Source organism: Schistocerca nitens, chromosome 10, assembly GCF_023898315.1.
Source record: "Schistocerca nitens isolate TAMUIC-IGC-003100 chromosome 10, iqSchNite1.1, whole genome shotgun sequence".
Taxonomy (NCBI): Eukaryota; Metazoa; Arthropoda; class Insecta; order Orthoptera; family Acrididae; genus Schistocerca; species Schistocerca nitens.
In genome coordinates, this window is record NC_064623.1 from 116,686,567 (window position 1) to 116,710,999 (window position 24,433).

A 24,433-nucleotide genomic window follows, 5' to 3' on the forward strand; every position below is an offset into this window, starting at 1 on the left:
TGTGTTTGTAGTGGGCATTGATACTTAAAAGATCGTTCAGTAATTCTATCACTGATGTTTATGAGTTGCTAAGCAACGTATCAACAAGCTGACTGACTATGCAATGATTAATATTTGTCGTATCCTGACAGTAAATTGCTTCTCGCTTGCTTTAAGCATCAAGATGATTACTATGCCGCTCATATAAGTCTTTGACAGTTACTACCAAGCTAATGTCCGTAAATTGCGGTTAATGTTACTGAATCACACACGCAATGATAACGCCCGATCTCCAGCCACGTATCTTGAACTCTGTGCCAATATTTGAGAATTCACGCGTGATTTATTTGCACCAAAGTCAGGCCGTGGTTCGCTAGAATAATTTTTAAATCAACTGCGGGTTGTAAATTAACATTTCTATGCCCATTCATGAAAGTTACAGCAGATCCGCACTCGACGACTACTTGATCGCACACATGAGCAACACGGAAGTTTTTTTTTCTTACAAAGAGAAAACATATCATGCGTAATGCAACAAGGTCATTTGTTATGTCAAAACATATCTATCTCATTAAAACTCATTACCTATTAAATGTTGTACATAATTAAATTCTTGACTCTGTAAATAATCAATAAAATTTAGAAATGAATGACATGTATACAAAAAAATCTCAAGTTGATATGACGATATGGGTCACTACTGGCTTCGACTCCCCTACACTCATGTGATGCAATGTAGATCCGACTATATAGGACATACTCATGTAATGTTACACAACGAAATGGAAAATAATTCTCAGGTAGTACCTCTTGCTTTTTATGTTTATTCTGTATATCTGGATCAACATATATCATGGAGGTCCGCTCCTCCCACGTGCATATTATACTCCTCCACAATGTTGGGACGTGGAATGTCTATATACGATCTGTTTTTTTATTTTTTTTATTTTACTTTTTTTTACTCCAATGTTCCATATTTTCAACAGGTTCCTTGCCTTTATAAGTAGAAATCAGGTGGACAGCTTTATTGTCATACCATTTCAAAATTACAATTTTGTTTTTTTTTCATCTACACGGTAAACACAGGATCCTCTGCCTTCTTTTTTCATCTCGCATCACTTTTCAGACGGCATCCACCCAATCTGTTTTTTTCTGATGGCTCCCACAACATATATTCCTTCATTTCTAAGCTTTACTGGTAGGCTGAGGGAAGTAAACAAGTTGTTCATAAAGAGTGAAATTGGCATGCCTAGGCAAGTTCTCAATCAGCCAAATCACTACATTTCCACTCATTCCTAACTCAGGATTACTTGCAGTGTTTGTTCCATTCCCAACATACATTTCAAAATCATAAATGAAGCCACTTACACCAGCTCGAGCAAATACTTTTATGTCCCATTTGTGTGGCTTTGATTTTGTATACTAGCGCAGAGATGTATGTGATTTTAGCGGAATAATAAGTTCATCAATACTGTTCTATTCTTCAACTTTGGTTTTTAGAAAATTGTTCTTTAGTTGATTTAAAAATGGCCTGACCTCAAACAACTTGTCATGATGAGGGTCATTCATGGGTAACATATCTGCATTGTCGTTCACATGCAAATACCTCTTCAACTTGTAAAATTGATGGAGTGGCACCATGTCAGCTATCTGAGTATACCTTGTCTCATTTGCCCAATACATCTTGTAACTCGGCACACTCACAATACCACTTAGTAAATGAATGCCCATGAACTGTCTTATTTCATTGGCACTTGTGTTTATACTTTGTCCTAACACTTGAGTAGAGTATAGATTTGTCTGTGTAACTAAATTGCCAATTATAGTCTCATCAATAAAACTTTCAAAATATTGGAGGGGAGAAGGTTTTTCACTTGGTGGATCCAAAAACTGCACAGCACACTGAACATCCATAGCCTGCAGATCCTTGCATATCCACGTATAGTTTAGGCAATTTGCATTTCCCCCTCCTAAAGTTTCAAGCCGTATCGATAGGGGAGTTTCATCATCAGTAAGAGCTTCTTCTAAACCGTCCAGTTCAGGTTCTGTCTGCAGAGGCAATACTTGCTGTAATATTTATTTATTTATTTATGTAGCATCCAATAGATCACACATGTGATATAGGATTTGTCATTTGATTACACGTAACACGTAACAACACATACACATAATAAATGGACAAACATATACAAACAGCAAAACAAATTACATACACATAGTAAATGAGTAGTGTACAAGAACTTATTACACAAAAACAAAAGTACGTACTCATGATAAACAATTATAGATCATGAACTACACCTTATACACAAAACATATTACGGATATTTAACAGATTTTTCATAAGTACCATTATTACAAAGTTGAAAACATAATTAAATTAGTTTGAATTTTTAAAAAATAAGTACAGGTTTCAATCCACAGTCTGAGACAGGTATTCATTTACACTGTAGTAGCATTTTTCCATCAAGTATGTTTTTACTTCACACTTGAAATTATTTTTGCCTTTCAAGTGCATTTAAAAGCTTTTTTCCTAAGTGGCTAACATGTTTCTGACTTCTAGTTTTTGCTACATAGGGAATGTGTAAGTCTTTACAATGCCTTGTATTGTGATCATGGTAGCTTGAGTTGGTTTGGAGATCACAGTTATTTTCACTGATTATTTCCAGGCATTTAAAAATGTACAGGTTGAGTCACCTAACATTACCACTGTATTTCATAAACCACATCAAATACTGACGAATCGATTCCACAGACCGAACATGAGGAGAGGGGCTAGTGTAATTGGTTAATACAAACCATAAAAAAATGCACGGAAGTATGTTTTTTAACACAAACCTATGTTTTTTAAATGGAACCCCGTTAGTTTTGTTAGCACATCTGAACATATAAACAAATACGTAATCAGTGGCATTTGTTGCATTGTAAAATGTCAATTACATACGGAGATATTGTAACCTACAGTTGACGCTTGAGTACCACTCCCCCGCTGTTCGATCGTGTGTATCAGAGAGCACCGAATTACGTAGGGATCCAAAGGGAACGGTGATGGACCTTAGGTACAGAAGAGACTGGAACAGCACATTACGTCCACATGCTAACACCTTTTTATTGGTCTTTTTCACTGACGCACATGTACATTACCATGAGGGGTGAGGTACACGTACACATGTGGTTTCCGTTTTCAATTACGGAGTGGAATATAGTGTGTCCGGACATGTCAGCCCAATAGATGTTCAATGTGGTGGCCATCATTTGCTGCACACAATTGCAATCTCTGGCGTAATGAATGTCGTACATGCCGCAGTACATCTGGTGTAATATCGCCGCAGGCTACCACAATACGTTGTTTCATATCCTCTGGGGTTGTAGGCACATCACGGTACACATTCTCCTTTAACGTACCCCACAGAAAGTAGTCCAGAGGTGTAAGATCACGAGAACAGGCTGGCCAATTTGTGTGTCCTCCATGTCCTATGAAACGCCAGTCGAACATCCTGTCAAGGGTCAGCCTAGTGTTAATTGCGGAATGTGCAGGTGCACCATCATGCTGATACCACATACATCGACGCGTTTCCAGTGGGACATTTTCGAGCAATGTTGGCAGATCATTCTGTAGAAACGCAATGTATGTTGCAGCTGTTTGGGCCCCTGCAATGAAGTGAGGACCAATGGGGTGGTCGCCAATGATTCCGCACCATACATTTACAGTCAACGGTCGCTGTCGCTCTACCTGTCTGAGTCAGCGAGGATTGTCCACGGACCAGTAATGCATGTTCCGTAGATTCACTGCCCCATGGTTTGTGAAACCCGCTTCATCGGTAAACAGGTAGAACTGCAACGCATTCTCTATTAATGCCTATTGACAGAATTGCACTCGATGATTAAAGTCATCACCATGTAATTGCTGATGTAGCGACACATGAAACGGGTGAAAGCGGTGACGATGCAGTATGCGCATGACACTACTTTGACTCAGTCCACCGGCTCTCGCAATGTCCCGTGCACTCATGTGTGGGTTCATGGCAACAGCAGCTAACACACCAACTGCACCTGCTTCTCCTGTGACGGGCCTGTTACGGGCCCGTTTGCGTGCTACGACCATACCTGTTGCATACAGTTGGTGGTAGATGTTTTGCAATGTGCGGCACATTGGATGCTCTCTGTCCGGGTACCGTTCTGCATACACCCTGCAGGCTTCAGCTGCATTTCGTCGACACTCGCCATAGATGAATATCATCTCCGCCTTTTCAGAGTTCGAATACACCATGGTCACAGTTCCTACAACACTACACTATCACAGACGTCTGGTAACATGGTGTACTACAGTTGGTCTGCGTGCGGAGACGAATGCAGAATAACAATAGCAGCAAGCGCTACATGCGGACACTGCGACAGCTAGACCAAACCACAACAGTGCACTACAGCCACACTCGTAAACACGGTCGTCATCATAAACATGTCCCTGCAGATGCTGCTCGCCGACCGTGACCCGTGTTTGTTACAACATGCAACTGAACGTCAGAGGTTTCAAGCGTCAACTTTAGGTTATGATATCTCCGGATGTAATTAACATTTTACAATGCAACAAACAGCTCTGATTACGTATTTGTTTATATGTTCAGATGTGCTAACAAAACTAACGTGGTTCCATTTAAAAAAACGTAGGTTTGTGTTAAAAAACATACTTCCGTGCATTTTTGTATGGTTTGTATTAAACAATTACAATAGCCCCTCTCCTCACGTTCGGTATGTGGAATCGGTTCGTCAGTATTTGATGTGGTTTACAAAATATATCCAGCGGTACCGTTAGGTGGCTCAACCTGTATATCAATGGTATTGTCAGTATCTTTAGTTGTCTGAATAAGGGTCTACAGTGAGTTTGTGGTGGGCTGTGTGTCATGATACGAATAGCCCTTTTTTGCATAATAAAAATGTCATCTGGTCTTGACCTGGTTTTTCCCCAAAAACTTATGCCATGTACTGATAGATTATAGTCACTTTCATCATCCGAAACAATTTCGTCATCTGATATTTCAGAGTCATTACCACGCAGAAGAAGAAGAAGAAGAAGAAGAAGAAGAAGAAGAATTTCATCATCCTGTAGAGCTTCATGTTTTCCACACTTAACCTATAAAGAATATGTGATGCAAGAATGAAAACAACAAAATATTATGTAAGAACAAACATGATTCACTCTTATGATAAAAATTCATTTTTGCATACCTCATACATACTAATGCATCAATGACTACAAATGGCGTCATTAGAAATTACACAATAATTACTCAAAAAAATGTACACATAACTGTATTGTAAACTTACCGTATTTCTTTCCCTTATCCTTGAGGAACTAGGTAAAGTTGGTTCCATAATCAAGAATTTCAGTATACGCAGAATAAAACTAAACACAACAATCATTGTTCACTCACAAATGCAGTAGCACAACTCACGACACTTCTCTGTTCTGCACTTCAAACAAACGGCGAGTCATGAAAGCAAACGCCACTACAATCTGTGGCCAAACTTGGAATTACGCAAAGCAATGCCAAACAGTATCATTGAAGCATTGGGAAGCTCAAAAAAGCCAGGAATACTTAATGATGCCATTTGGAATTGCAGACCCAGAAAGGGTTAAAGATCTTGGCGAAACTAGACAGTCATCAGAACTGAACAGAATTGCCAATCAACGAAGGATCAGCAAGCTGCAAAAGGCATATAAATTAACATGGGCCTACTACAACAAGAAATGCATTTGGACAGATGCAAAACTGAGACATTATTACAAAACTATGATTCTTTCAGACGCAGCATATGCAGCTGAAACAATGGTAATTAGCGATCACACCAAAATTAGGGAAATAGAAAAACAAGAATGAAAAATTCTTAGTAAGATTTACAGAGCAATCAACAAAAATCACATCTGGATGAAGAGATCTCAAAACGAACTCTATCAAAAGACCAACACAATAACCAAAGAAATCATGAAATGCTGAACAAAGTAAGTTCTCTACACACATCTACAGGATAGAGAACACCAGAACAGCAAAGAAACTACTTGACATCTATAACAAAGGGTGAATTCAGCACAGAGTGGCTAAAGGAGGTCCAGAGGGACATGCAACAGACCAACATAGAAAATCTTGAAGACCGCAATGATTGCCGGAGTAAAATCATGAATGTGAAGTTCAAGCAAAGAATAATGCAACAACCTGGTAAAAAGTGGAAAGACAAACAGAAGAAACAACATTCTGAAAGGATGAAGAGTTTCTGGAAGAGGAAGAGGGAAAACATATAAAAATAAAATCATGAATTAAAGTTCAATTGCTCACCTAAAGGGGGATAATAAATTAAATAAATAATATGAATTATTATGGCCTGGCACAAAAATGAAAATGGTTTCTCTTAGTTCTAACTTTGCATGATATGGCAGATGTATGAACTATTTTATGTCATGAAAAAATGGAAGTATTATAAAATGTTTTAAATAGTTTTTCAATTAACTCAATTCAAAAACATCAATGAAGTAGTTTTTATTTGTGTTATGAAAGAGTCATTACTTATTAAGGAGATTCCTTTTTTCTATAGCTTTGATGTAGGGAAAAACATTATATTCAGATCACTTCTTTGTGGAAAGAGCAATGTGTTATGTCAGTATGCTGGGATTTTATCGGTGTGGAATTAATTGAAATTCCAAACACTTACATTAGCAAATACAGCAAACTTCACTCATTCGGCCCTCATTAATCTGAATTGCCAATTCATCGAGATCTTTTTTCTATTATTTTAAGCAAAGTATTTGCAAGTACAGTAAATTGCAAAAATTTATGACATCAATCATAAAATTTAAATTTAGCAAACTGCTGCACATGCGTCCCGGCAAGGTGTCAGTTAAGAAGTTGGTATAAGATGCTTTGAGACAGGTCTCAGACACGGGGGGCTCTCTCAGGTGTTCTGTTCAATGTCATTTTAGCACAAGGAATAAGGGAATGTCAGTAATACAAGTGGCTGGAGTGCAGATGGATGGTAATTTCACTTTTCTTGCATATGCAGATGATAGTACTGCTAAGTGAATCAATCCATGAGTTGAAAGAAATATACCATAAAATGGACAACTAAATACAGGAGGCTGGACTAGAAGTGACTCAAAACAAAACTGAGTTCATGCAATTAGGAAGCAGACAAGAGCAGCAAGAATTTTTTTCAGATATAGGTCATGAGGTTCAAGAGAGTTCATCAGTTCAAATACTTGGGATCATGGTTTACCAGCAATAACAGCATAGAAATGGGAAACAAGGATAAAACAGCAGTGGGAATAAAGTGCATGTAGTCCCTCAGGGGAACACTCAGCTCAAAATCAATATCAGTGAATACTAAGATGAGAATATATAACACAGTGATATGCCCAGCAGCCATGTAGAGTTCAGAAACCTGGAGTATGGCTAGACAACAAAAGGAAAAACTATTAATATTTGAAAGAAGAGTAATGAGAAAGATTTCGGGGCCCATCTCAGATAAAGGAGAATGGAGGAAGAGGAATGAGGAAATCTACCTCTTGATGCAACAACGAACAATCCTACAGAAGCTGAAGAGCAAAAGAATCCAATGGGTGATCCATGCAGCCCATGTGCCAGAAGGAAGAGAGATGAATAAAGCACTTGAGGGGGAGCCAAACAAAAGACACTCCACAGGACAACAGAGGCAATACTGGACGGACAGCCTGCTGAAGTATGTGGCAGCCCTGGGGATAGAAGGCATCTGGAGGAAATGAGCACAAAACAGAAAGGAATGGAGGCAGTTTGTGGAAGCAGTACATGGTCTGCAGGGCCTGTGACAGGTGGACATATACGATACTAAAATGTAAATAATTTGAAAGTGCCCTGTCCTAAATTCACTCATTCTGCTTGAACATCCTATTCTCTGCAATCTCCCCCTTCCTCTGGTGTGTCACCCCCTCCACGTCACCACATGTCGTGTGTCAATGTGTGCCACCATCCCAAATTCGACACACACACCTGCTTCCTCCCTGTGAGCCATCAGTCATCCCTCGCACTCCCCACCTCTTTTCTCCCCTCACTCACTTGAGCTGGCACAATGTAGTTGTGTGTGTGTGTGTGTGTGTGTGTGTGTGTGTGTGTGTGTGTGTGTGTGTGTGTGTTTAGGAGGGGCGGGGGAGGGGGGGAGGGAAGGGCGTGCTCATTGGGTGTTTTGTGTACTCACACAAAACAGGATTTGTTCAAAAGCTACCAAAGTTTTTAGTCTTTGTCGTGTGCCTGTCAACAACTCAACTGGTACAGCAGCTAAGAGGAGCTGAGAAATAAAACATAAGTATGGATTAACGTGTCCAGCCGGGGAAGAGTAACAGAATGAAGTTGAACCAAATCAGGTGATGCTGGGAGAATTACAATGTAAAGTGAGATACTGAAAATAGTAGAAAAGTTCTGCAATTTCGGAGTATAACAACCAACAACTGTCGAAGTAAAGAGGATACAAACATTTTTTTCTGAAAGAATTTGTCTAGAGTTTAGCTTTGTACAGAAGTGAGATGTGAAAGATACACAATACCACCCAGAAACGAAAATAAGCTTTTGAAATGTGTTGCTACAAAAGAATGCTGAAGATTAAAGAGAAGGTTGGATAACTAATGAAGAGATAATGAATAAAATTGTGGAGAGAAGAAATTTATAGCAAAACTCGATTAAAAGAAGGGATCTGTTCATAGGCCACAATCTGAGGCACCAAGGGCAATGAAGCACTTCACAATGGCCTATCCTAGCAAGCGTCTTCATATCAGCAAAACCACTGAAACCTTCATTCATTTGAACCTTCTTACTATATTCTCAGCTAGGTCTCCCTCTACAATATTTTCCCCTGACACTGCCTTCCACCACCAAATTAACTATTCTTTGACATCTTAGAATGTGTCCTACTGACTAATTTCTCCTTTTAGTCAAGCGCTGTATTAGATACTGCCCCCTCCCCCCCCCCACTTCATTTGATTCAGTACATCCTCACTATTTATTCAATTTACCCATATGCCACAAAATTGCTGCCTTCAATGCTGGTGCAAAGTTAACATCACTAATTGATGCAGCCTCTCAAAATTGTCTGATATGATGCATACTGCCTCAAAAAATTATTGCAACCACCTCTCCATGAACGTTGACTGGTCTCTGGTAGATGTGGTCTTTCATGAAAGTCAACACAAGGAAGCGTGGTGAAGTAATCTAGAAGGCCACTCTCAGGGACCACCACACCTGACCCACCTGTGTTCAAATACTTGATTTGAACGTCATCAGGCCGCTATAGTGGTACATGGTGGAACACTGTCCTGTTGCAACAACATCCTTTGGTGTCTATGGAGAGTGTAATGTATTTGCAAATGTTTGGTAGTGTTAGTGGACACAATTCTCGTGTAGTAAACAACACGATACCATGTGTATTTTTTCGTACTTACATTAATTTACTAAGAAAAAATACTTCATTTCACCATGCTGAGCTATAATTAAATGACTTCTGCATAATTTAAATTTTTTGTGATGATATCAGTTTTATACCATTCGACTGTTTGTTAATAGTTGCTTGTGAATAAAACACACTCATTGTGTAAATAGTTTAGGTGAAAACTTTCAAGAATAAGAAAAATATTATTTGTGATTCAGTTATACAGTGCAGTAAAGAATGACCTAAAATACATGTGAAAATGTTAACAACAATTATAAACTGAATTCAGATATGAAATTACTAATTTAAAATACAATGCTAGTATTTGTCAGCTGTTTTGTAATTTATTATTTATTCTTCTAAGTTCTTCAAATGTTGTACTTCCAAGCATTAAGATTAAGATTTGACCAAACAAAAACACCACTGGAAGTTGATTAGTCTTTGTAAATTGACAACTTTTATTGTGGTTAAGATTACTAACAACAGAATATTGCTCTGTATTATTAAAAATTTCATTATCAGCCCACATACTTGTAACTGATGTACAAATTTGGTCAGGTAGCATTCATGAACAGCATGTGACAGGGTATTGCACTGCTTTTTGTTGAAACGAATGAAACAAGCTAACTGAGAACATATGTGTGTCCATGTTTTGCCACAAAAAATAAATAAATAAACAGAAATTATTAGAAAATGTGTGTCAGCTTATTGAAGAACAGCTACAATGTTGGACTTCTGTACCCTGCGCCCAAGTTGAGTACAATATATATTATTATTGTTCTAACAATAGTGATGTGATGGTACATTTGAGTTATGTTACCAAGAAAAATCATGCGAAAGTTAAATTTTGTGTACAAACAAAAATGGGTTACCTCAGAGAGGAACATTTTCTAACACTATAGGAAATTCCACTTGCAACACTGTCAATAATCCTGTCCATTTATTCAAGGAGATGGAAAGAAAGGTTACACTGAGGTGTCACTGACAATTCGTGCCAAGACATTTCTCAAAACAACTTTCCTAGTGACCTTTTTCCTGAATTTGATAAGGGTTTTCATTTTGATAAGCATTTTCATATGTATATTGATGACAGTTTTGGACATTAAATACTGCTTCCACAAAAAAATAGTGTCACCCATAAACAAGATGGCATAGGGAATATCAAGATTATTGATGCTGCCCTCAGGCTCAGGCACAAAAATTGGCTTGCACAGATAATATTCTACTTTCTCATCTTGGAGCGTCTGCATGACAAGGATGTAAACCATTTTCCTATGCAATGTTTCAAACAAGCTACTGAGTAACATCGAGTTTGTGAGCTGTTGTTTTGATGCTGATTGAAAGTACTGTTTTTAAATACTGGAGTTCTGTAGGTCCTCTCTGCGTACTGGTAGCTTATCATCTCCAACCACTAGATGTTACTGTGAGTTTTGTTACTAAAAGTTAGTAAATCATGTTATCTGTGAAATGTAATTTTATCGTACAAAAACATTTCATGATTAAATTTTGTGTTGATGCGCAGTTAGTTTTGATATATCCATTCTCATCTGTTGTGGATGGTTTGGTTTATGGGATTAAAGGGACCAGACTGCAACGGTCATCGGTCCCTTGATCCAAAACTTAAAAACACACACACAGAGGAAAAAGGCGGATAATAAAGATAACAGACAACACAGGACAAGAAAAACTCAGACAAAGAACAGACATAACAAATTAAAATCACACAAAGTGTGGCGGTGGTTGGCCGACCATAGAGAAAAAAAGGGAAAGCCAACCACCGAGAGACACATTAAAAACTCAGTCTAAAACCGTAGGCCAAAGGCCAGAATCAACACAAAAGAACATAACAAACACTCACATTAAACGATAAAAACCCCCTGCCCGAATAAAACGTAAAACTAAACCAGACATAGCAGGGTCATCAGTTAAAAGGGCAGGGAGCGTATCAGGCAGCGCGAATGCCTGCCTGACCACAGCTAAAAGGGGGCAGGCCAACAAAATGTGGGCCACTGTCAAAGCCGCCCCGCAGCGACATAGAGGAGGGTCCTCCTGGCGCAGTAAATAACTGTGTGTCAGCCAGGAGTGGCCAATGTGGAGCCGACAAAGGACGACTGAGTCCCTGCGGTTGGCTCGCATGGATGACCGCCACACAGTTGTCGTCTCCTTAATGGCACGGAGTTTATTGGGCGTGATCCGATCGCGCCATTCAGCATCCCAAAGCGCAAAAACTTTTCGGCGGAGGACTGCCCGCAAATCAGTCTCTGCGAGGCCAACATCCAGAGATGGTTTACTCGGGGCCTCTTTCGCCAGGCGGTCAACATGTTCATCGCCCGGGATACCGACATGACCGGGGGTCCACACAAAGACCACAGAGCGGCCGCAACGGGCAAGAGTATGCAGGGACTCTTGGATAACCATCACCAGACGAGAGTGAGGGAAACACTGGTCGAGAGCTCATAAACCGCTCAGGGAATCGCTACAGATAACGAAGGACTCACCTGAGCAGGAGCGGATATACTCTAGGGCACGAAAGATGGCGACCAGCTCAGCAGTGTAAACGCTGCAGCCATCCTGCAAGGAACATTGTTCGGAATGGTCCCCTAGAGTGAGCGCATACCCGACACGACCAGCAACCATCGAACCGTCAGTGTAAACAATGCCAGAGCCCTGATACGTGGCCAGGATGGAATAAAAGCTGCGGCGGAAGGCCTCTGGAGGGACTGAGTCCTTCGGGCCCTGTGCCAAGTCGAGCCGAAGGCAAGGGCGAGGAACACACCATGGGGGTGTACGCAAAGTGGCCCGGAAAGGAGGTGGAACAGTGAAAACCCTAAGCCCGGAGAGAAGCTCTTTGACGTGGACCGCGATCGCGGGAACAGGAGACGATAGTTTGGATGCCCGGGCAAGCTTAAAACATGGGCAGCATAAGCGGCCAGCAAACGCTGGTGTCGTAACCGCAGGGGAGGGACACCTGCCTCCACTAGTATGCTGTCCACAGGGCTGGTGCGGAAGGCACCAGTGGCAAGTCGCATCCCACTGTGTAGTATTGGGTCCAGCACCTGCAACGCAGATGGGGAAGCGGAGCCATAAGCCAGGCTCCCATAATCCAGACGGGACTGGATTAATGCCTGGTAGAGCCGTAACACGGTAGATCGGTCGGCGCCCCAGATGGTGTGGCTCAAGCATCGCAGAGCATTTAGATGCCGCCAACACGCCTGCTTAAGCTGCCGAATATGAGGCAGCCAAGTCAACCGGGCATCAAAAAGGACACCCAAAAACCGGTGGGTCTCCACCACAGCAAGAAGTTCGCCGTCAAGATAAAGCTGCGGCTCCGGGTGGACAGTGCGTCGCCGGCAGAAATGCATAACGTGGGTCTTGGCATCCGAAAACTGAAACCCATGCGCTACAGCCCAAGACTGCGCCTTACGGATGGCGCCCTGTAGCTGACGTTCAGCAGCTGCAATGCCAACAGAGCTATAGTAAAGGCAGAAGTCGTCAGCATACAGGGAAGCGGAGACAGAATTTCCCACTGCTGCAGCGAGCCCGTTTACGGCAATTAAAAACAGGCAGACACTGAGGACAGATCCCTGAGGTACCCTGTTCTCCTGGACTCGGGAGGAACTATGGGAGGCCGCGACTTGCACGCGGAAGGTACGAGATGACAGAAAATTTCTGATAAAGATCGGCAGAGGGCCCCGAAGACCCCATCCATGAAGTGTAGAAAGTATGTGATGACGCCATGTCGTATCGTACGCCTTCTGCATGTCGAAAAAGACAGCGACCAGGTGCTGACGGTGGGCAAAAGGCAGTACGGATGGCTGACTCCAGGCTCAGCAGATTGTCGGCGGCGGAGCGGCCTTTACGGAACCCACCCTGAGACGGAGCCAGAAGGCCCCTTAACTCCAGTACCCAGTTCAACCGCCGGCTCACCATCCGTTCAAGCAACTTGCAAAGAACGGTGAGGCTAATGGGATGGTAGCTGTCCAACTCCAAAGAAGCTTTCAAAATGTGGTGCTACAGAAGAATGCTGAAGATTAGATAGGTAGATCACATAACTAATGAGGAGGTTTTGAATAGAATTGGGGAGAAGAGAAATTTGTGTCACAACTTGACTAGAAGAAGGGACTGGTTGGTAGGACATATTCTGAGGCATCAAAGGATTACCAGTTTAGTATGGGAGGGCAGTGCGGAGGGTAAAAATCATAGAGGGAGACCAAGAGATGAATACACTAAACAGATTCAGAAGTATGTAGGTTGCAGAAGGTACTGGGAGATGAAGAAGCTTTCGCAGGATAGAGCAGCATGGAGAGCTGCATCAAACCAGTCTCTGGACTGAGGACCACAACAACAACAACAACAACAACAACATTAGTGTCCTCAGTTCACAGTTGATACAACCCAGTATACACGCAAGATAGCCAGAAATGTACTTAAGACTGACCCAAATTATTACATTATCTACAGTCGATACCCTGCTACAATATATGAGTTTCACATTCAGTCTTTTTTTTTTTTTCAGTGGATTTCTAATAAAGAAACTACTCGCCAGCTATTCCATAGATGAATATGGATTCTACAAAGGCCAAAAGTTCACATGCGTTTATCTTTCCAAATAAACACTTCACAAAGCTCAAATTACCACAATCTGTCTGTAAATGCAACTGCTTTCAAGGCAATACCATTCAGATGTGAAATACCAGTAACTTCTTCATTTTACTCATAATGTAGACTGACACGTCCAACATGACCTGTACATCTGATAGTTAGTAAACGACTCCTGAATGCTGCTTCTCCCACAGCCTATAACTACCTGGCAGTGCGCGGGAACTGCTAAACTCTGATTGGCTGATCAAAATGACCAGCCAATCAGAACAGTTGTTCGAGATCATTCTCACGCCAAAACTGTCCTACGCCAATCACTATTCACAGATGCATTTACATCACTTCATCATGCAAATCTTAATAAAATGATTAACAAAACCAAATGAAAAGAAAACTAAGCTTGAAATGACTTTAGAAAATCATTACTCTGCAAATGGCTATTCTGGCTGCATTGGACGTGCATCATTGGCAAGGTACGAAAATTACACTTTCATTGCAACTGCTTGCTTCACACTTTCCCATGACATAATTATGTAATGTTTAACATCAGATAATAATGAATCTTTACATACGTCCCACATATACACTCTCACTCTCTCTCATTTATTCACACAACGAAACAAATAGTTATTAAATAAACATTAATCCTCTCTGAATTCTATGTTAGGAAAATGAAAAAATGGTGTACGTTTTTAATTATAAGAAATCGAAATAAATTGTTCTGCCATTTAGTAAACTTCAGTAGTAATTCCAAATTATACTAAAAGACAAACTACTATGAATCCTAACTGACTTTAATCTTATACATGTCGGCTTTTGGTGTTTTAGATAATTGTTTCTAAATCTGAAAGTATCACAGCTAGACAGCTGAGATTTTAATACAACCTACCTTTTAATAACAAAGGGCTGTATATTGAATAATATTTAATACTGTTTATTTAGATTCTTAGGGGCTTGAATATTCTGTCACTTGAACTAACACTGGTTGTGCTTCCCACGGCTAGGCTAGCGACAGGTGCGAATGAGTCACACTAAGATACCAGTGGCTGCCAACAGCTCCAAAGCTACGAGCCCATACTTCAAGGTAACTTACTGCAATAAAATGCTACTGCGTATTGACTCGCGACGTTAAAAAAGGATGTTCAAGAATTAAAAATAACTTCCACTACTGTCAATATATATTTCTAAAATTTTACAACCAATCTTAAAATACAGGCATCATAACAGTTTAAATAAAGATGTACATATTTATAACCTAGGGGAGATTGTGTGTATCACCTGGCAAGGCACTACACGAAAGGTGCAGACAATAGTCTGTATGGAGATCAAATTGTTTAACAAGCTTCCAAAGTACCTACAGGGTAGTAACCCTGCAAGAATATTTTAGTAATATGTGTTTTTATAGTATTACTGAATGTATTTTAAAGTAGTAGATTATCTACCTTTGTGCCATACTAGCCATACATAACTGAGATGATTGTGTGTTCGTAATTGTTTCTATCAAGTTATGGCATGACTTTTAACATATGCCCAAAATCCAAATTCTCTATGTGAATAAATAAATTACTATTCTACATTACACAATGTAATTATCTACTGCAGCCTAAGAACAACTCACCTCTTTAACAATGCTTAGCGGATCCTGCATACTATTGTGGCCATCCGGCGCCTCCCACTCCTGTAGAAAATGAAAAGTAGTAAAAAAAGTTACTCTTGTAGGTTCATAATGCTTAAGTCATGTCATAAATATCATTCAACTTTTGATGTACACAGAGCAAATGATGTACACAGAGCCAGCCAGTTCTTTCTAATTTAGTGACCTTTGCAATTAACAGTTTTCTTACAAAAAGGGAGGGGCTAACAAAAATGTAAGATTCGATTTTATGCTCCATATATAGGTAACTAGCTGACTAACCTGACATTACCTGTCTATTTGTTTTGCCAATTTGCTGTTAAAAACAAAAACAATAAATGAATTGTGTTTGTGGTGAAGTATCAAAAAAATTTCATTTCCATGTATTCGTGAAAAGATCTTTAAAATTATGAAATCGCTGTACAAAGAAATATGCATCATGTACAAATGTACAGGTACAGAATCCAAATTAAGAAACATGATCCTGGCAATTTCTGTACATCAGGCGTAGCTGCTTTCCATGTCTATGAATGCAATTTTGTACACCGAGTCATGATAGGCAATAGTATGGTTTCAGTTGCCTGAGACTGCAGATGTGTGTGCAAGTTGCATCTGCATGCGTGAGTGAGTGTGTGTGTGTGTGTGTGTGTGTGTGTGTGTGTGTGTGTGTGTGCCTGCGCGTGTATGTATGTATGTATGTGTGTCTGTTGTTGACAAAGGCCTTAATGGCTGAAAGCTACATTGTGTGAATCTTTTTGTAGTGCCTACAGCGGCTCAGCATCTCTGTTATATGATGAGCGGCAACTTTCCCTCTCTAATATTGTTACATTCCATCCTGGATTTTCCATTGTTTGATTTTGTAAACTGAGGAAGAGGAGACTTGTGTTTTAACACCCCATTGACAATAAGGTCATTAGAGATGGAGCACAAGCTCGGATTAGGGAAGGATGGACAAGGAAAGCAGCCATGTTCTTTTAAAAGAACAATCCTGGTATTTACCTTAAGCAATTTAGGAAAATCATGGAAAACTTAAATTACAATGGCCAGATGCTGGTTTGAACTGTTGTCCTCCCAAATGCAAATCCAGTGTGCTAACCCCTGCACTACCTGCTGGCTAATTTTGTAAATGTTTCTATGGCAATGCCTCTTTACAGCTCTCTAGACTGCTGTCATTGCTGTCTACAATCATTTGGGCTGCACAGGATGTCAAAAGCACTGCCAAATGTTAGGGATTTTCTTAAGTTGACTCAACTGCAGGAGTATCTTAGTAGTAAAGAATGAATGTATTAAAACTTGATGCAAGGTGTGGCAATTTTTTCACATATCTCCCTGTTTACGACATCATATCCCTTCAATATGAGTCATACAATGATATAATTTTGTATGTACATTCAGTGGCATATGTGGATACTGTCTGCAAAAAGTGTTACGAATAAGTAATTAATTAAAATGGCATGCATGATGCAGAAATTTTTCACATGTCTCAGTGTTAATGATGTTATCTCTCTTTAACTATGTGTGGTACCATGATATATTTTTGTAGAAGCATTTAGTGTCATAAGTGGATGCTGCCTGCGAAACTGATTGAGAATACAGTTAATAGCACAGAAGTAGTACATTTAGATGTCATGCATGTTGTGGAAGTTTTTCGTGCATCTCATTGTTCATGTCGTATGTCTTTAACTATGTTAGTCAGCTGATTCTTACTCAGACTGCCATTGTAGCTTGACAGTAAGGGATATATGTACCAAGTTTGGTTGAAATTGGTCCAGTGGTTCAGGAGGGGATGTGGAAGTGGCACTCAAATGCAGGAGAAAACAATTTCCGATTCTGCACCTGCATGAGCCCATTATGTTGGGTGTTCCAGATTTCTGCACATGAATGAAACTGATTTTTTTCAATGCTACAGGAAAAAATAGTGACAATTCAATTGCACCATTTCAAGACTAGACTGTAATCCAGAAACTGACAGCCTGAATGTGAAACTGCTAATAGTTCATTTTCACTACATTTTGCTGATTTATTCTATTGTTACACAAAAACAATGGCATGGAAAGCAGTACAAATCCATAAATTAGGAACTATAGGTAGATGAGACATGAGAAATAGCCTCTGACAAGAATGTAATAATTCTAATTGCAAATAAGCAGGTACTGACAGGTGCAAATACTATTGAAGTCTCATTTTAATAAGTCATGGTTGAAAAGTACTGACAAATTATTTATGGAAAAATGGAAACAAACTGACCTCAGGGAAAATCAGATAGGGTTAATGTAGGAACGCACATGATAATACATATCCAACTACTTTTCTGAGGAGATAGATTAAAGACACATTAACCCACATTCATAGCATTTACAGATTAAAAGCAAGCTTTTGACAATGTTGACTGTGACACACCCTTTGAAATTCTGAAGGCAGCAGCGAAAAGGCTCATGAAGTGAAATGCTGTTTATAACTTTAACAGACAGCAGGCTACAATTCCAAGAATTGAAAAACATGAATAGGAAGTAGTAGCTGAGAATGGAGTGAGGCATTGTTGTTGCCTTCCTTCATGTTATATAATCTGTAAACTGGGCAAGTAGAAAAGGAAACCACGAAAAAATTCAACAATAGAAAATCGAGGATGCACTGTAACAATATTATGAAAAGGAAAGAGGTTGTAGGTTTGGAAACTGTCAGGCATTGGGAAACGTGGTGTTCAATAGCTGTAAGATCATGGGCATTAGGGATGTTAGAAAAATTTGAGGTAGCATCAATAGTTATGTGCTGGGCACCATGTTGTAAAGGAACAAGAACTGTGGAGTGTCAGTGGAGGAAATGGTTGGTATCTTATACATATAAGGGTAGGTTGCTGGTAATAGGCTGAAGGTGTTGGTCTACAAGAGCAGAGATTCTCTCAATGACAGGATAGTAACCAGCCACAATGGCACATCTTAGGTGGTTGAGTTTATTGACTTTAGGAGGCATGTACAAGGTAGGAGTGCGGGAAGTAATGGGGGCGAGGAGAGGGATAGATTCCAGGGAGAGGTTGTGGAATGGGTCTGAGAATTTGAGGAGAGACTGGAGATCCTGCTGGCTTTCTGGAATGGGGTCACTGTGGCAGGGTGTAGTGTTTATAAACAACAGTGGTGTAGCATTTATCAGCAGGTAGCATTATAAAGTTGGGATCAGTTTTTATTGGTTGGATTACAATTCATTCCATGGATGAAAGGTTAGTTTGCATTTGAGGGATTTAGAGAATTATGGTGTGGCAAGGTTTGAGGTTAAGAAATTCTGGAAAGTTAGCAGGGGTGACTTGGAGGCAGCAGCGGTGGATCAGTTGGGTGGAGGAGTGAACTGAGTCAGGCAAGGTACAACATTGATCCTTGCTTGAGACTGATTGGTGGAGTTGGTGGTGAAAAACTTTTTGCACTGTAGGGACTGGGAGAAGGAGAGAAAATTTTTAACAAGTCCTGCATGATTTAATTTGCGACTGGGACAAAAGGTGAGGTCTTTGGAAAGGACTGGTACTTCTGCAGGGCCAAAGCTTTTGGAGGAGTGTTCATGACTGTGTTTTGGGCTGTTTACATTCTGGAATCTGTGTGGTGGTGGGAGAGAGTTTTGGAGGGAGGGGTAAATGTAGCAGGCCTGTGAGCAGGGTTTGTCAGCTATGACGGGATGTGGGGGAGTTTTGGAGGTTGCTTTAGAGGTGGTGGACAGTGGTAGTCCGAGTTGGGAGTACAAAGTGAGCCGGTTGGAGAGTTTTTTGAAGTGGTGTTGTGCATGTTGCTCTAGTTCCTGGAGGAATTTGGATATGCATTGCACTCCCAAATTCAATCATGCACGACTTGTTAAAGACCTTCTCTCCTTCTCCCGGTCCCTATAGTGGAAACACTTTTTCACCATCAACCCTACCAATCAGACTCAAGCAAAGACCAATGTTGAACCCTACTAGACTCAGTTTACTGCTTCATCCAACCATGATCCACCCCACTGTCCTCACATCACTCCCTGCTAACTTTCCATGGAAAGAACCACAATCCACCAACTATAAACTTTTCCCAATCTTTAATCCTACCTGCTGACTAAGGCTCCAGCACTGCTGTTTTGAACCTGGAGGTAGGACTCTGCCAGCAGTCAGTCATCCACTTACCCATTGTGGCCAGTTACTGTGCTCCCACTGAGAGACTCTATGCTTCAGCCTCTTACTAGCAACCTATCCTCCTATATAAAAGATACCACACATTTCTTCCACCGACTCTCCACAGCTCCTGTTCATCACTATTGATGCCACCTACCTTTACACTAACATCCCTAATACCTATGGTCTTACCACTATTGAACACTACTTTCCCAAATCCTCACAGATTTCAAAGCTACAACCTCCTTCCTAATCACCATGACCAACTATATCGTCACTCACAATCAATTCTCCTTTAAGGCATTACCTACAAACGAATCTGGGGTACAGCTATGGGCACTCGCATGGCACCATCCTGTGCCAACTTCTTCATGGGACATCTAGAAGAATCCTTCAAAAAACCTAGAATCCTAAACACCTCACCTAGTTTAGATTCACAGGTAACATCTTCTTCATCTGGATTGAGGGTAATACACCCTATCCACATTCCTCCAGAACATCAACACTTAGTCCCCCATTCACTTCAGCTGGCCCTGCTCCTCAACAAGTAACCTTCCTCAATGATAACCTCCACCTCAAAGATGGCTATATCAATACCTCTTTCCATGTCAAACCTACAAACCATCAGCAATATATCTACTTCGACAGCTGCCACCCATTCCATACTAGGAAGTCCATTACATACACCCTACCCACCCATGCCATTGCATCTGTAGGCACAATTCCCTCTCTCTCTCCCTCTCTCTCTCTCTCTCTCCCTCTGTCTGTCTGTCTGTGAATACACCACCAGGTTTTCTACTACCTCTCATCATGTCCTGAAATGAGGAATGCCGTACCCACTATTCTTCCCACCCCTCCCACAGTGATATTCCACTGCCCATCAAACCCATACGATATGCCCATCTATCCCAACACAACTTGCCTCATGGCTCGTATCCCAGTAATAAACCTAGATGGAAGACCTGCCCCATACATCCTCCCACCACCACTTGCTCCAGTGCTGTCACAAATATCACCAATCCCATCAAAGACAGGGCAACCTGTGAAACCAGTCATGTGATCCACAAGCTAAGCTGCAACCACTGTGTTGCATTCTATGTTTGCACAACAACTAACAAGTTGTCTGTCTGCATGAATGGCCACCAACAAACTGTGGTCAAGGAACAGCTGGACCACCCCATTGCTGAGCACGCCACCCAACACAACATTCTTCATTTCAGTCACTGCTTCACTGCCTGTGCTTTTTGGATCCTTCCCACCAACACCAGCCTTTCTGAACTGCAGAGATGGGGAACTCTCCCTGCAACATATACTGTGTTCTTGTAACCCTCCTGGCCTCAACCTTCATTATTCTTTGTCCTTACCCTCTAGTCCCTTTCCCTGTTCCCATTATAGCACTATGCAGTCCTCTGTTCCACCAACACACCCACATTCTTTCTATCTCTTTCCTTTTCTGGTAATCTCCTCCTTCCTCACCCTCCGACTAACCTCCTTACTGCACCTAGCTGCCCTACCCTCTCTCCACCTCATCCCTGTATGCCCCCACAAGCAGCACTTTACCATCCCCCACCCCTACCCCACTTTCCATCCTCCTCCTTATTCCCATCACCCACTTGCATCTTCCATTATGCGTATCTGCTTGCAGTGTGACCTCAGCAACAACAGACTGTGGTCATTGTGTGAAACGTGTGTGTGTGTGTGTGTGTGTGTGTGTGTGTGTGTGTGTGTGTGTGTGTGTGTGTGTGTGTTATATCTCCAATGAAAGCCTTGTTGGCTGGAAGCTCATTTTGCGACAGTCTTTTTGTTATGCCTGTCTGTGACCCAGATTGCTAATCACCATGACGAACTACATCCTCACCCACAATTACTTCTCCTTTGAAGGCATTACCCATAAACAAATCGAAGGTACAGGCTATGGGCACTCAAATGGCACCATCTTATGCCAACCTATTCATAGGCCATCTACAGTAATTCTTCCTAAACACCCAGAATCCCAAACCCCTCACCTGGTTCAGATTCACTGATGACACCTTCATGATCTGGATCGAGGGTGAGGACACCCTATCCATATTCCTCCAGAACATCAACACTTTATCACTTTATCCCCCATTCACTTCACTTAGTCCTATTCAACCCACAAATAACCTTCCTCAATGTTGACCCCATCTCAAAGAAGGCTACATCAATACCTCTGTTCACATCAAACCTACCAACCACCAGCAAAATCTCCATTTTGATAGCTGCCACCCATTCCATACAAAGAAGTCCTTTACGTACAGCCTAGCCACCCATGGTCATTTGCATCTATAGTGATGAATAGTCCCTCATGAAATACACTAAGGTTCTCACTGAGGCTGTCACAGATTGTAATTAACCCCCCTCCCCCCAAAACTGTACAAAGCAGATCTCCCATACCTTATCTCTCCAGTCACACACCACCCTCCAAAGTCCCACCATCCAACCACATATGAGCATTCCCCTCATGACTCAGTACCACCCAAAACTCGAGCAACCGCATCACATTCTCTGCCAGGGTTTCAACTATCTCTGGTCCTGTTCCGAAATGAGGACTGTATTACCCACTATCCTTCCCACCCCTCCCACAGTGGTATTCCACCACACCCCTCCCACAGTGGTATTCCACCACCCACCAAACCTACACAATTTCCTCGTCCATCCCTACACAGCTCCTGCCTCCATCCCCTTGCTCATGGCTCATATCCCTATAATAGACCTAGATGCAAGACATGTCCCGTACATCCTCCCACCATTACATACTCTAGTGCTGTCACAAGCATAACCTATCCTGTCAAAGGTAGGGCTACCTGTGAAACCAGTCATGTGATCTACAACCAAAGCTGCAATCACTGTGCTGCAGTCTACGTTCGCATGACAACTAACAAGCTGTCTGTCTATATGAGTGGCCACCAACAAACTGTGGCAAAGAAATAACTAGACCTCCCCTCTGCTGAGCATGGCACCCAACACAACATTCTTCACTTCAATGACAGCTTCACAGCCTCACTATGACTGTAAGGTTAAAGAAATTCAAGCTCTCACAAATGTTTACCAAAAATAGTTTTGCCCCTGGACCATTGGGGTCTGTAACAGGTAATAGTGGTATGTAAAGAATCTGTTGCCACACACAATCAAGTCGTTTGCCGAGTATGGCTGCAGCTACAGACAAGGATCTAGAACAGAATAAAGTAAATCACTGGTCAAGGTGTTGAAGTAATACATATGCTGATGAACTACATTCAAAGTCCTATCAAACCAACATACGAGGCCGTTCTGAAGGGTAACACATCCAAATTTTTTATCTGAAAACTCTTAAAGCTTTTCAAATAAAACAAAAGTTATTAACATTCTGCGTCTTTGTTCTTCGTGTCTACATATTTATTTTCAGCCCTCTGTCACTAGAGGGCTTTGAATTCCAACATGAAACATGGCGGTGTGTAACTTAACTATGTTGGTCCGTGGACCTTTCCCACCAACAAGCTTTTCTGAATTGCACATGTGGGAACTCCCCCTTCAATATATCATACATTACCATAAGCTCCCTTTAGTCTTTGTCCTGTCCCTCTAGCCCCTTCCCTGTTCTCATTCCAGCAACAAACAGTCCTCTATTCTTTCAGCAATGTACCACACAGTCTTTCTATGTCTCTCCTTTTCCGCTAACACCCACCTGGGTCTAAACTCTTGACTGCACCCAGCTGCATTACCCTCTTTCCATCTCATTTCTGTATGCTCCCACAAGCAGCACTTTACCATCCCCCTCCCCTACCATGCCATCCCTCCTCCTCACCACCCCAGCCTCCTACTTAATCCCAGCACCCATCTGCATCTCCCATCATACACAGCTGCTCGCAATTTGGCCTCAGAAGCCAGTGACTGTAGTCATGTATGAGTTGTATTTGCGCGCGCACATATGTATGTGTGTGTGTGTGTGTGTGTGTGTGTGTGTGTGTGTGTGTGTGTGAGTGCGTGTGTGTATGTGTGTGTGAGTGTGTATGTGTGTGCATGTCTTTGTTGGCTGAAAGCTCATTTTCTCACAGTCTTTTTGTTGTGCCTATCTGCAATTCAGCATCTCTGCTATCCTTTACATAATAGTGAAATGAAGGAAAAAAAAAAAAAACAGAATTATAGCTCAGGGAGAAGAAATAAAAACCTTGAAATTGAAATTCTGTCACACACACGGCAAAGGACTTGGAAGCGCAACTGAATGGAATGGGCAGTGTCTTGAAAGAGATTACAAGATGAACATCAACAAAAATAAAATGGGGTAATGGAATGTAGTCAAATTAAATCAGGTGATGCCGAGAGAATTAGGTTAGGAAATCAGACACTAATAATGTCACGTGAGTTTTACTATTTGAGCAGCAAAGTAACAGAGGATGGTTGAGGTAGAGAGGATATAAAATGCAGACTGGCAATAGCAAGAAAAATGTTTCTGAAAAAGGAAAATTTTATTAACCTGAATATAAATATTTGAATAATATGAATGTAAATTTAAGTGTCAGAAAATCTTTTCTGAAAGTATTTGTTCAAAGTGTAGCCATGTATGGAAGCAAAACATGGCTGATAGTTTAGGAGGGGATAATAGAAGCTTTTGGAATGTGGTGCTATTGGAATGTGGTGCTGCAGAAGAATGCTGA

General features: G+C 41.2%; 1 protein-coding gene across 6 annotated transcripts in view; it reads right to left on the minus strand.

Moving 5' to 3' along the window:
• The window catches only part of LOC126210369 (zinc finger protein 583-like), a 230,306-nt gene that overhangs the window by 141,371 nt on the left and 64,502 nt on the right, over positions 1-24,433 (minus strand). For all 6 annotated transcript variants that reach the window (XM_049939595.1, XM_049939596.1, XM_049939593.1 and 3 more), the window contains one exon: positions 15,641-15,700. In XM_049939595.1, coding sequence (XP_049795552.1) covers positions 15,641-15,700 — 60 coding nt within the window. The remainder of the gene's footprint in view (positions 1-15,640; positions 15,701-24,433) is intronic.